This window comes from Talpa europaea (genome assembly GCF_964194135.1).
Source record: "Talpa europaea genome assembly, chromosome: 1".
NCBI classification, from domain to species: Eukaryota; Metazoa; Chordata; class Mammalia; order Eulipotyphla; family Talpidae; genus Talpa; species Talpa europaea.
This window is the reverse complement of record NC_140073.1, coordinates 14972071-14984551: the sequence shown is the minus strand read 5'-3', so window position 1 is coordinate 14984551 and position 12481 is coordinate 14972071. Positions and strand designations below refer to the sequence as shown.

The 12481-nt window shown below is 39.8% G+C and overlaps 1 protein-coding gene across 1 annotated transcript in view; it reads left to right on the top strand.

The window, feature by feature from the left end:
- The window catches only part of HSD17B12 (hydroxysteroid 17-beta dehydrogenase 12), a gene marked incomplete at both ends in the record, with an annotated part of 127413 nt that extends 120635 nt beyond the window's left edge, over nucleotides 1-6778 (top strand). The window contains 2 exons of the mRNA XM_084236084.1: nucleotides 5950-6099; nucleotides 6671-6778. Of these exons, the coding sequence (XP_084092210.1) occupies nucleotides 5950-6099; nucleotides 6671-6778 (258 nt within the window). The remainder of the gene's footprint in view (nucleotides 1-5949; nucleotides 6100-6670) is intronic.
- Nucleotides 6779-12481: the final 5703 nt, after the last annotated feature.

The following is a 12481-nucleotide window of genomic DNA, read 5'->3' as shown; positions in this document are numbered from 1 at the left end:
TGAGCTTTCCTGGCCAAAATGATGTAGATGATGGTCTCCTCAGGGCACCACACCCAGAGATGCCCCTCACTGGTGATGTCAATTTTGTCCTTTCAGTTAAAGGGCTACCCAGTACTCCCATTCTGTAGTTACTGTCTTCTCCCCTTGTACTAATAAGCAGTCTATGGGGACCCTTTTTTTAAAAGATGTATTTATTTATGCATACAAGAACTGGGGTACAGGCCAGAGGTGCGGGGGTGAGAGGATTCACCAGGGACAGAGTGGGGAACAAAACAGGCAGATGTACTGAAATACACTGCTGAGGGGAGCAGCGGGCGAGTCAGGAGAGGTCTGCCGCACCATGTGGTTGCTCCCTGGCTGGTTGGGAATCGAACTTGTGCTGCAGTGACTGCAGATTACTTCATAGGTTGCTTCTTAACCCTTGCACCACCAGGGAGACCCCCTATGGGGACACATTTTTAAGACCATGCAAATACCCTACTCACTGTCACCATTTCCTCTAGCTTTAGTATTCAGCGATGATTCTTCACAAATCTTCCTTCTGAAGCTGGTTTTAATGCTAAGGACTTCATGAAACCCTGCCTGGAGACTTAGTCACTTCACAGCAAGAAGTCATGGCTTTCTAAACCCTGGCTGTGCTTTCACACAGACCACATTCATCACCCGTGTGCTTAGGGCCTTGAGACAGGGACACCGAGCTTGGAGTTGGCAGACCCAGGATTTAGTTCTGAGACCACCATGCAGTGGCCCTCTGACCTACAGAAAGCTCCTTTACTTTGAACCTTAGTCTCCCCTTCTGTCAAGTGAAGACAACCAACATGGCATATATAGAAATCCCGGAAGCTGTGAAATAGTATACAAGTGTGAAGAAGAGGGCGAAAAACTTATGGTTGTTATCTATATTAGGCCCTGTGTTTTCAACCACTTTATTGTCTTATTTGAGATGGATGCTCACCTAGTCCCATTTTGTTTGAAACTAAGACTAAACAGGAGTCCTGGAACCTGTCTAAGGTCAATTTGGTTGATCAGACCATGAGTGCCTGCTAGTTTCAGGTCCTTAGTGAGGTGGGGAGGTTACAGAGGTGAAGAGAACACAGTGCTAGTCCCCAAAGCAGCCACAGAAAGAGAAGACAGTATTTAAAAACTTTACAATGTCCAGGGATAGTAAGTCCAAAACTCGAGGTCTATAGCATGTTCTACATTTCTTCAGCCAAGGACTATTTAGAGGGTACCTAATAGTTTGGGAATTGGGGTTACAATGGCAAAATAAGACAGATGGAAGTCCTGCTGTGGTGAATCTACATCTAGTGGCACAGGAGATAAGATAATACACAAGCAATAAATACATGAATGAGGTGATTGTGTATGGTGAGCGAGAAATGGCTATCCGGACATAATAGTCTTCACCCATTCTTGTTAATTGCCAATGGTAATACACGAAGTTAGTGGAGTGTGTATTGGGTGCAAATGCAGTCAAATATAACTATAGAGTGATAAAAAGATTCTCCCAGGAAATATTTATATCTGATCAACTGTATCAACTTTGAGAAATGGCTATAAAAATGGTAAAACTAGTCCTGTTGGGATAATGGGACTCAGAACTCTTCCTAGTAGGTAAATCTCTAGTTTTGTTAGTGATAGTATCTTTACTTCCTTTGCCCGTTACAACAGAGATTGAACCACAGGCTGTAAAATCCTGAGAGGTCCTTTAGTACCTCCCAGTCACTTTAAATCTCTGTGCAGAAAGGACTCAGATGCCCAGCCATTCTCTGTAGAAAATGACATTCTTCTAACTCATGTAGGATATGAAAATTCAGCCAAGTTTTTCTTTCCAAATTCATTCTGAAAAATATAAATATTGGAAAATAATTCCTAATCCATATCAGAGCTCAAATCCTATACTCTGACATATTTTATTTAACATTTATGTTAGTATAATAAGGAAGATGCCATATTCCCCAATTACAGAAGATGGTAAGGCTCAGTATTTTGGGGCCCACAAATATAAGTGGTCATGCTGGGCTGTGAATCTAAGTCCATCTGATTTCCCACCCCCACCCCCACATATACCTTTCTTCTTTCTCTCATAGCCACAATCCATTGGAAAGTCCTTACTGCTTTAGTTTATCCTTTGAACATGTCCACTCTGCCCACTTCTGTGACCTCTGCAGCCACTACTCTCATGTGAGCCACGGTGGGCATTCTGCAGTGCCTTCCTGTCCAGCCTCTCTACTCAAGTCCTTGTGGTGACAGTGATCTCTTTAAAGCACAGCCTTTTCTCTGCTGAAAAATTCTCCAGTGGCTTTTCATCTTTCAGAGTTAAGTCATGAGTTCTTATAACCCACTGTGTTCTGACTTCAAAGGTTCCACATTATCTCATTCCCCTGTAATTTCTTAACTTCCTTGTAGTTCCTCTAACCCTTTAATTTACACTGCCACCTCAGGGCCTTTGCACTTGCTGTTTGTTCAGTCTAAAAGACCATTTATCCAGAACTCCTTTGACTAAATTTCTCCATTCAGATCTTTGCAGTAGGCCTTTCTTGACCTACTGCAGAAACAGCCTTTATCACCTCAGCTTCCATGTTCAGCCTTGAAGGCCTGACTTGCAGCACTTGGCATCTGTCTTCTCACCACTCCCTGATAGGAAGGTGTGGTAGATTTCTTAGTCTGTATCAAACCCTGCTAGACTGTGTTGTGAAGAGAAGATTCCTGAGCAGTCTACTCCAGTGGTTCACAAAAAAAGATAGTTACCTCCAGGGAATTTTCTGAGCAAGGGTAAAACATCAACAACTTTGCTTTATGGCCTAGTTAATTATTTTCAGTTTGGGATTTCCAATTGAAGACCAGAACACATGCCTGCATCTCTGCCTGTCAAGGTGCAGGTTGTCCCCAAGCTAACAATATTCATCTACACCACACACTGTTGAGCTTAAGTAGCTTGTACCATTTCTGCCTCAAATATCTGCTATAAACAGGTATTGTTTGGACTCTGTTCACTTGAATGCTTCCCTAAATAAGCAGGAAAATGGATTAAGAATTGTTTATGGGGTCTTAGCTATTTAAGGATGTACCTAAATGCCGTTGTGACCTGTATTTCTTTACTTTCACACAACTTGAACTACACCTTTTAGGATTCTGGGCATGATGCTGGACCTATAATTTTGTCTTTATTCAGATGATATTGCTTAAGCACCAGAATGTACAAAATTGTAGTTAAAGCTTCCATATTACATTGTTGACTTTCTGGTATCATTTATTTCTGAACTGCAACATATCAGAGAATGAGACCCTGGTAGATTCTTCAGTGCTATCTATGTGAAGGGTTCTGGTGCCAATCCCCTCAGCAGATCTCCGGGCCCCTATTGTGTGCACTGGCAATTGAGTGGCGAATAAGAACAGGTCCTGATCATTGCTGCTGTCCAGTGATTGGATTTTGTTTCTGTACCACTTAGCCATTGTCCTGCTCATGCTGCTTCACACACTGCCAGTGTTTGAACCATAGTACAACTCCCGGAGAATATCGTGTTCTCTTGTGTCTCTTTTCTTTGCTCTTGCTGTCTCCATTACCCCCAAAATTCTCCCTGTTTACCTTCTCTACTTCATTTAAATTTATTTCATCTCTGAATCCTTTCTATCCTCTACTAGTCCACGTTCACCTCCTTGATTTTAAATCAGTGGAAATAAATGCCCTTTCTAAAACAGAATTTACACTTCCTCGTTGGAAAACCATAGCTAAAGTTGGCATTCCCTGGAATTTGTCTCTTGTCCCCACCTGCATCCTCAGGAGGCTCTCTCCATTATTTAAATGGCCCAACTGAATGATGAGTTAACTTGTGGCACCATCAAGTGGCTCATCCAGGGAGTGCGACTGAATTCTTCAAGGGGATCAAAATAGTCCAATTTAGGCTTTACCTATTGAGGGAAGGCGGGAGGGCTGTAGTATAATTATGTAATTGAGAGGTATGATTATCAGACCATCTTTACCTTGAAAAGCTCAACGTTTTACAGTACTGTTAGTAGGTTGATGCTCAATAGATGGGAATGATTTTTTAATTTCCACTTTTTGTAACCAGGACACTGGAAGCATAGGGATGCAAGTGGTTTTCTTGTGTTCCTTCATCATGTGGGACCAGAGTAGAGGCCTGTACTCTCTTTTGCTTTGTTTGATACTCAGCTTTGCTAGGCCAGCAAATATTTTGTCCTTGACTTTGTCTTAACATCCTTAAAATCTGCATTTTATGCTGTGTCATACATGTCTGAGGTCTCTGGTTTGTGCCCTCACCTACTGTATCCTCAGCAATATGGTTAAAAAGTAAAGAATTTTTAAAAATTTTTTAAAGGATTTATTTACTTATGCATACAAGAACTGGGGTACAGTCCAGAAGTGCAGGGGGTAAGAGGATTCATCAGAGACAATGGGGAACAGAAAAGGCAGACTGAAATACACTGCTGAGGGGAGCAGCGGGCAAGACAGGAGAGGTCTGCTGCGCATGTGGGTAGCTCCCTGGCTGAGGATCAAACTCATGCTGGAAAGGCTGTGGATAGCATCATAGTGCTGTGCTTAACCCCTTGCGCCACCAGGGAGGCCCCAAAGAGTACAGAACTTTTTGAGAAAAAGAAGTTATGTTTATTAAGAGAGGGGTTATGTGTATAATGATAATGCCAATAAAAAAATACTCAAGAACTAACGCTACCTACTCAGAGTTGGTGCCGACACTGAAGCACTGTGGGGAAGTCAGTTTACTTAGTGTGGGTTTGTGATTGTAGGGCTAGGAGAGAGACAGATAGTGACGGTCTTTGGGCCCTTGTGGGGGGGGGACTTAGTTCTTAACAGGTAGGCTGAAGTTTGAGCTCACCTGTTAAGGAAGATGGGTTGTCCTGGTAGATTCATACTTGGGAGCGGGAAAAATACAAACCAACACTCAGAGAGACTTGGGAACACTGCTTCCGGCTCTCAGCAGGAAGGAAAACCTTAGTGTGGAACACATCTCAGTTTTATTTCTATTTCCAGTGTTTGATTTTGACCACCAGGTGTTGGAAAGAGCCTCTTATGAATAGAAGCCTCATTGTAATTTATATCCTTTCCTTTCACACATGTGAGATAAATAGGGTATGTTCACTCTTTGGGGACCCACCATGCCCATGCTGTTTCAAACTAGAGTAGGAGCCTCATAACTCAGGACTCACTGTAATGGGGTTTCCTCATATTCTGTGCTGAGTCATATCGAAAACAGAGGGAGCGTAAGCAATAAGCAATAAAGAGCCAAACACTGGCTCAGTTCCTCTAAAAGGTAATGTCCAGATATGTCACCCCACACCAATCCTGTTGAGTGGCACTTAGTTCCCCAGGCTAGTTCCATACTGTTACTGTCTCTCCACAGCCAGTTAAAGAAGGGGGAACAAAGGACAGGGGCTCCTATTTGTCAGCAGTAAAGGAGATAAAACTGAGAAGCAGAATGGTAAGAAACTAGGGAAGAAAAGTGGTCACTCATGGCTGAGAAAGTGAAATGTTTATTTTAGAGGCACCAAAGTTGATGGACTAAGCTTACTTCATCACCAATTTGAAGAAAATTTGTATCTCTTTGGGAGAATTAAAAGTGTCAAAAATCTGCTATGTAGGAATTCCAGGACAATGTAGAAAGAGTCTCCCATCCCGAATCGCTACTCTCCAGATTTGTTTCATGTTCTTTTTAAAGATGCAAAAATATATGTTTCTGCTTGTTCGTGGTACTTTCTTTAGTCTCAAATTCTATTTCAGCTATTGATTGATTAAAACTTTTATGTTCTTACGTGTCTGATAAGCTGACTTTAGAGAACTGCTTTTCTTCACTAAACTGTAGATATCATCAGAATGTTTCTGCACTCAGCAATCAGGCATCACTGATTCTGAGTTTGTGGCCTTCCTAATCAATGACATGTTTCTTTTGGGGGTTGTTGTTGCCTTTCTAGAGTGTCCTGCCATTCTACGTAGCTACGAAACTGGCTAAAATCCGAAAGCCGACTTTGGATAAGCCGTCTGCAGACACGTTTGTGAAAGCTGCAGTTAAAACCGTGGGCCTGCAATCCCGAACCAACGGATACCTGATCCATTATCTTCTAGTATGTAGATTTCTATGTTCCAAATCAGTACTTTGGTCTGGGTTTTTCTTTCTCATTGATTCACAAAACAGCATAGGATATAGTAGCATTAATACATTGCCTAGGCTTACTAACGAGTCATTTATATTTTATCTTTTTTTTTTTTAATTTATTTGTTTGTTTTTTTTGTTTTGTTTATACATGCACTGGGTACAGTCAGAAGCGCGGGAGGGTGAGAGAATTCACCAGAGCCAGAGCGGGGAGCAGAGCAGGCAGGACCGAAGTACACTGCTGAGGGGAGTAGCGGGCAGCAGGAGAGGTCTGCGCGCCCTGTGGGACCCTCCTCTGGTGGCCGGGGAGCAGCCGGGGATCGAACCGGCGCCACAGAGGCCGCGGGCAGCTTCGCAACCCAGCGCTCAACCGCTGCGCCACCAGGGAGGCCCTATATTTTATCTTAAACTGTACACCCAAGGACTTTAAAATTTGCCTGTAAATAAAACAGCAAGATAATAAACATAAGATAATATGCTTCATCTTAACTCGAATTGCAAGCTGCAGTTACATTATCTCTTTTTATTGTTTGTTCCTCTAGGGCTCAGTGATCTCACTCATGCCTTCTTGGATGTATTTCAACATTAGCATGTCTTTAAACAAGTCCATACGGGATCACAGTCTGATGAAGAAAACCAAGAAGAACTAAGCGTGGATAACAGCTCTCAGTGATTGACCAGATGTTCCAGCTACTGCGTGTCCTTGGCAAGGCACCGCCCATCTCCAAAACCTATGTCATCATTTAATAGTTTCTAATAAGGCTAATGTTATATTGGGAGAAAAGCAGAAGTTATTTTGAAGTTTAATATTGAATGCTCATAGCAAATGAATATAGAACTAATAACAAGAACAGCTTATAGAAGGAACACGATTGTAGCAAAACATAGAATGACAGAGTCAGAAATAATGCTCAATAATTTCCCCCAATCCAAAATGCCAATGATAATTATTGCGTTTTCTCCAAAACCTACTTTAACTACTTGTTTTAACACTTAGAGGGAGTTGAGATGAATAGATTCGCTATGGGCGGATGTGCTGTGATTTGCATAGTTGTCTGGCAGGATGTTTTATAAGTGTCCCAGTTTGTACATTTATTTTCCATTATTCTTTCTCAAAGATAGCTAATGACATAGAAATAATTTATGAAATAGTTACTTTTGACACATGAAGCCCACTCAGATATGCTTTCTTTTAATATACATTTCTTCTCAGTTGAAATGTATGGAAATCCTGAAAGCTGTCTGGGATGATTTTATAAAGGTGAATGGACCAATGGTGGTCAGTGATGTCCACTGACACAGGCAGCTACCTGTGGTCCCTCTTAGGAAACCCTGACCCAGGAAAGTGGCTGCCTAGACCCCCACATTCTTTTGTTTCTGCACCATTAGAGCTCCCACATGTGACAACAGGCTACTCCTCTAACAGAAATGCTAGCAGAGAAGTAGTAGTATACTTTTAAGTCAGCACCTCCCTTACATGTATCCATTTAACTAGTCTTAATAAAAGATGATATAACCATGGTTTGGATTGAAAATGTATTTCTTTAGTACTTGAAATTAAGGCTGTTTTTACACTGGCTTCCTAAAAATTAAGACTTTTATCCTGCTATATAACTTGGGGAAATTACTAAGAAATAATGAATATTGTGAAACATAGAACATAGAAGGTAGGCCTTCACCTATGTCGTAGTTCCCAGGTTCTGAGATTGCAACACCATTAAATTTTCAAAAAAAATTTAATTGGGGTCATTAAAGCTTTTAATTTTGTCAGCTAAGAAACTAAAACGAGAAAATCTCAAATTACCATTTGCTATTAGTATCACTATATAAATAAAAGCTAGTTTAGCATCCCCCAAAATAAGAAGCACTAATTCAGAAGAAAGAATAGTCAAAGATTGGATAAGTTTTACTTTGTGAAAACAGATTATTGCCCTTTTCTCCCATTTTGTGTAGAAATGGTAACATCACAATGGTGTGGGCAATATATATATATATATTTTTTTGCCTTCACACATTTGTTGGTCGATTGTTAAAATGGTGATTTTGGGGGTAGGGATTGGTTTACAATTACACAAAACACTTTTATCCCAGTTAGAAGATAGTTGTGTCTGGCTACGAAATCCAACCCTCATTTCTGAGCTCTGGCTTTGACTCTTTCAACAGAGCAAGTAACCTTTTTTTTTTGAAGATTTATTTATTTATTTAAACAAGCACTGAGTACAGTCAGAAACGCGGGAGGGTGAGAGAATTCACCAGAACCAGAGCTGGGAGCAGAGCAGACAGAAGGACTGAGGCACACTGCTGAGGGGAGCAGCGGGCGGCAGGAGAGGTCTGTGCGCCATGTGGGACCCTCCTCCGGTGGCCGGGGAGCAGCCGGGGATCGAACCGGCGCTGCAGTGGCTGCGGGCAGCTTCGCAACCCAGCGCTCAACCGCTGCGCCACCAGGGAGGCCCAGAGCAAGTAACCTTTTTATTTGACACTCAAAGTTGAAGATGATGACCTGGAAATCTGTGTTTCCTGGCGCATGAATAGAAAAACTATACGAAATGAGGAACCAATGTACTCCAAGCCTTCCAAGTAGCAAAGCATAATTTTTAGACTTAAGTTTATATTGATTTGGTTTTATAGTCTAATATATACTAAAGAAGATTTAAGGCCAAAAAGTAGAAAAGAATATTGATAATTTATGTAGAATCAGTTCGCCTCATGACATAGAAAGTCAGATTTTCATTTATTCTTTCATTGTCCTTTTCAGTGAACTAGCATGGAAGGAATGGGAGAGGAGTCATCGTCCACACATAATATGTACCATTCTGATTGGTCTTTGTGCCAGTCCCACACGTGCTGGGAATAAATCATTGGTAAAAATGGTATTATTGATCTCCATCGAAGGTCTATTGGTACCAAAAATGACTGAGATTTAGGGGGTCCTAGATTCTTTTACTTTGCTCTGTTGTTTACCAGTGTCAAAAACAAAATTTGTTGGAAACATTTTTAAAAGTTCAAGGATTAGGTTACATGTCACTTTTAGGTTGTATGTCAGTCATCATGCAAAACTTGTAAATATGGACAGAATTTAAAATTCATTGTAGAAATGTAATTCTATTGAGATTTACATGAAGACATTTAGAAATGGCTTGCTGAGTCTAGCCTGGACACAAATAGTTTGGATGAAAAACTGTAGTGTGGTGAATGGCATGTCACAACTTTGTCCACTCTTTTACACGTCATTGTGGCCGGAAGTACGGGTGATACAAACAGGAGTCCAACAGGGTATAAGGCAAGCTTGTCTTCCCTGTTACACCAATTTTGAGACATACTGTGTGCATTTGTTGAGTGCCAGTTGTATTCATTTACTTTTCTGGGTGCTAGTGAAACTACAGTGAACAAAGAAGACAAAAATTCTTGTTCTTTAGATCTTCCATTTTGATTGGGGTGGGGGAGCAAATGAGGAGACAGATAATAAAAGAAATAGTAATGTATTATAGTGTTATATCTGTGGGGAAAATGAAGCAGAGTAAGGAGGATGGGGAATTAACGTGTGACGGGGGAGTGGGTGATTTTTAATTGCCACAGAGTACATGAGAGGTGTTTGAACAATCTTCAGCAAGCCTTCCTGCTACCTGAGGAACGGGTGTTCCAGGTAAACTGCCTGTGCAAAGCATCTGAGGAGATATACCTGGTATGTTCTAAGGGTGGGAAAGTGTATATACATATTGAAGTATAGGCTTGGTGACATTTTCTGAAGAGTTCCTAGAACTTACTTAGTCTAGTTGTGACTTTCTAGCATTAAATCACCCATACATTCATGGTTATATTTCACTACTTTTAAATAATGCTGAATTTAGTTTGCTGCTATTTTATTTAGAATTTTTACATCTATATTTAAGAAGTTTCTTACAATTGGATGGTTTTCCTTTCAAGGCTATTATAATTTCATTCATTAAATGAACTGGGGAGGATTGTCTTGTTCTCTGGAAGAATCTGTAAAGACATGGGAACAATCTTTTAAAGTTTGTAAAAGCCATCTAGCCCAAGTTTTTATTTGTGGTAGGATTTTAAAACTACTTAACTAGTTTAGCTAACTACTTAACTGGCTAGTTAATGCTTAGATGGCACTGCTACTCAGGGCTTCTGTTTTTTTCTTGGGTCAGTTTTGAAAATAAGATTTTTCTAAGCATTTACTCATGATATATTTTCCCCAAGTGTATTAACCTAAAGTAACTCAAGTAATTTTCTTCCTTTTTAAGCTTCTGCTGGATTTGTACTTAATATATTGTTTCTTAATATTCCTTGTATCTTCTCACTTCCTTTTCCTTGACCATTTATTTTGCCACAAGTCTGGATGTTGTGTTTTTTAAAGAATCAACTTTTGGTTGATCAACTTGTGTTTTTTAAGGAATCAACTTTTGGTGTTGAGCTGCTATGCCACTTTTGTTTTCCTGGGGCTTTATTCTGCTACTTTTCTAATTTGTAAATTGGACATTTAATTCACTCATATATTATTTTTTCTATTCTTACATAAATATCTAAGGCTCTAAATATCTTTTGCTATATCCCACAATGTATGTATGTGTACATGTATATATATATTCTTTTTCAATACCAATACTTAAAAAAGTTTGTATTAGTGTCACCACTTACAAGACCGTATTACATAATGTACATTCTGATAATGGACTGAAGATGCAACATCACTAATGTGGTATTCCCAACAAATACATATAAATAAATAAACTGAACCTAACCCCCAGGAAATAAATTAAAGGGTATCCTACAAAGTAAGCAGCCTAAACTTGTCACAAATTTTGGATTAAAGTGGCTAAAGAAATGTGACAAGTGAATGTAATGCATGATCTTAGAAAAAAATATTTTGCTATAAAGGACATTTTTGAGACAATTGGTGATACTTACATAAGGTCTGTAGGTTATAGAATTTTATCAGTGTTAATTCCCTTAGTTTGATCATTGTACTGTGGGTACTTAAAAAGTCCATGGTTTTTTAGGAAATACACTAGAGTATTTAGGGATAATGGGACATGATATATGCAATTTAATCTCAAAACGTTCATTAAAAAGTTGTTTATACAGAAAATTGTGAAATAAATTGTGTTTAAATGTTAACATTTGGTGAATCTCTGTAAAGGGCAATTCTTTGTACTGTTTTTGCAAACTTGTAAATCTGATAATTCAAAATTAAAAGTTAAAATCTTGTTATTGATTTATAAATAATTGCATTGTGGTCAGAACGTGAGTATGCTCTAGCTTGGGCAAGTTATATCCTATCTCTACCTTGGTTTTGCCTCTGAAAAATAGTCCCTAGCTCATAGATTGTTGTAAGCATAAATTGAATATTTCTAAAGTGCTCAAAATCTAGCCTGGCATAAAGTTAAAATGTAGATAAATGGGTGGATGGATGGATGTTATCTTTGGCTGAATAATAGCCCCCAGAGATATCAGGCTAATCCCCTTATCCTGTAAATGTTACCTCATGGGGAAAAGGGTCTTTGCAGATGCAATTAAATTAGGAATCTTTAGATGAAGACATTTTCTTAAGATTATCCACTGATATCTTTTCTCACTGTTCACCACCTCTACTTTGAATTCAGTTTCTTACACTTTTTTTTTTTTGGTTTGCCCATGGAGAGATCACTTCTTGTGAATTCAGTCTTCCATTAAAAGGTAAACTGTCACAAATTCATTTCAGAGGTGTTTGGGTAATTCTATTTCTTCTAGGTAAGGATTCTGTATGATGTAAGCTAATATAAATGATAGAATAACAGGGAAAAGTCAAAATTTATGCAGAGAATAGAGACATACAGACTTCTAACTAGCACGATCAGGAATGTGCATGGGACCACTCTGTTGTGATTTAGCTGGAATCTGGTTCTTGTATTCAGCTCTACTGCCAGGAACCTCCACCAAGCTTTCTATTGTTTCTTTTTCTATGTGCTTCAGTATGGATATTTTTCTATTGACTGTCTTTTTAAAAAAACGAACAGGTTATTTTAGAGCAGTTTTAGGTGGGCACTAACAGGAGGAGTTCCTGTCTGGAGTCGGGAGGTATGCTGTCTCCCTCAACATGGTTTAAAGTTGGCAGAGAGTTGAAAAACTCCATGCAATCATTCTGCAGGGCTGGCAGGTTCCTGTCGCACCCTCCTCCTTCAAGCTGGGAACTGCCAAGCCTTTGGCAGTGAGACATGGGCTGGGAGTTTCTCTATGCGGTACTTTCTCTGAGCACTATTAGCAGGATGCACCATTATTTCCCTTGGATTGGATCTTCTCAGGAATTCAGCAGCAGGTGCTCCACTAGCGGCACATGATGGAAATGGGGAAAGTTTGGCAAGTCTGGA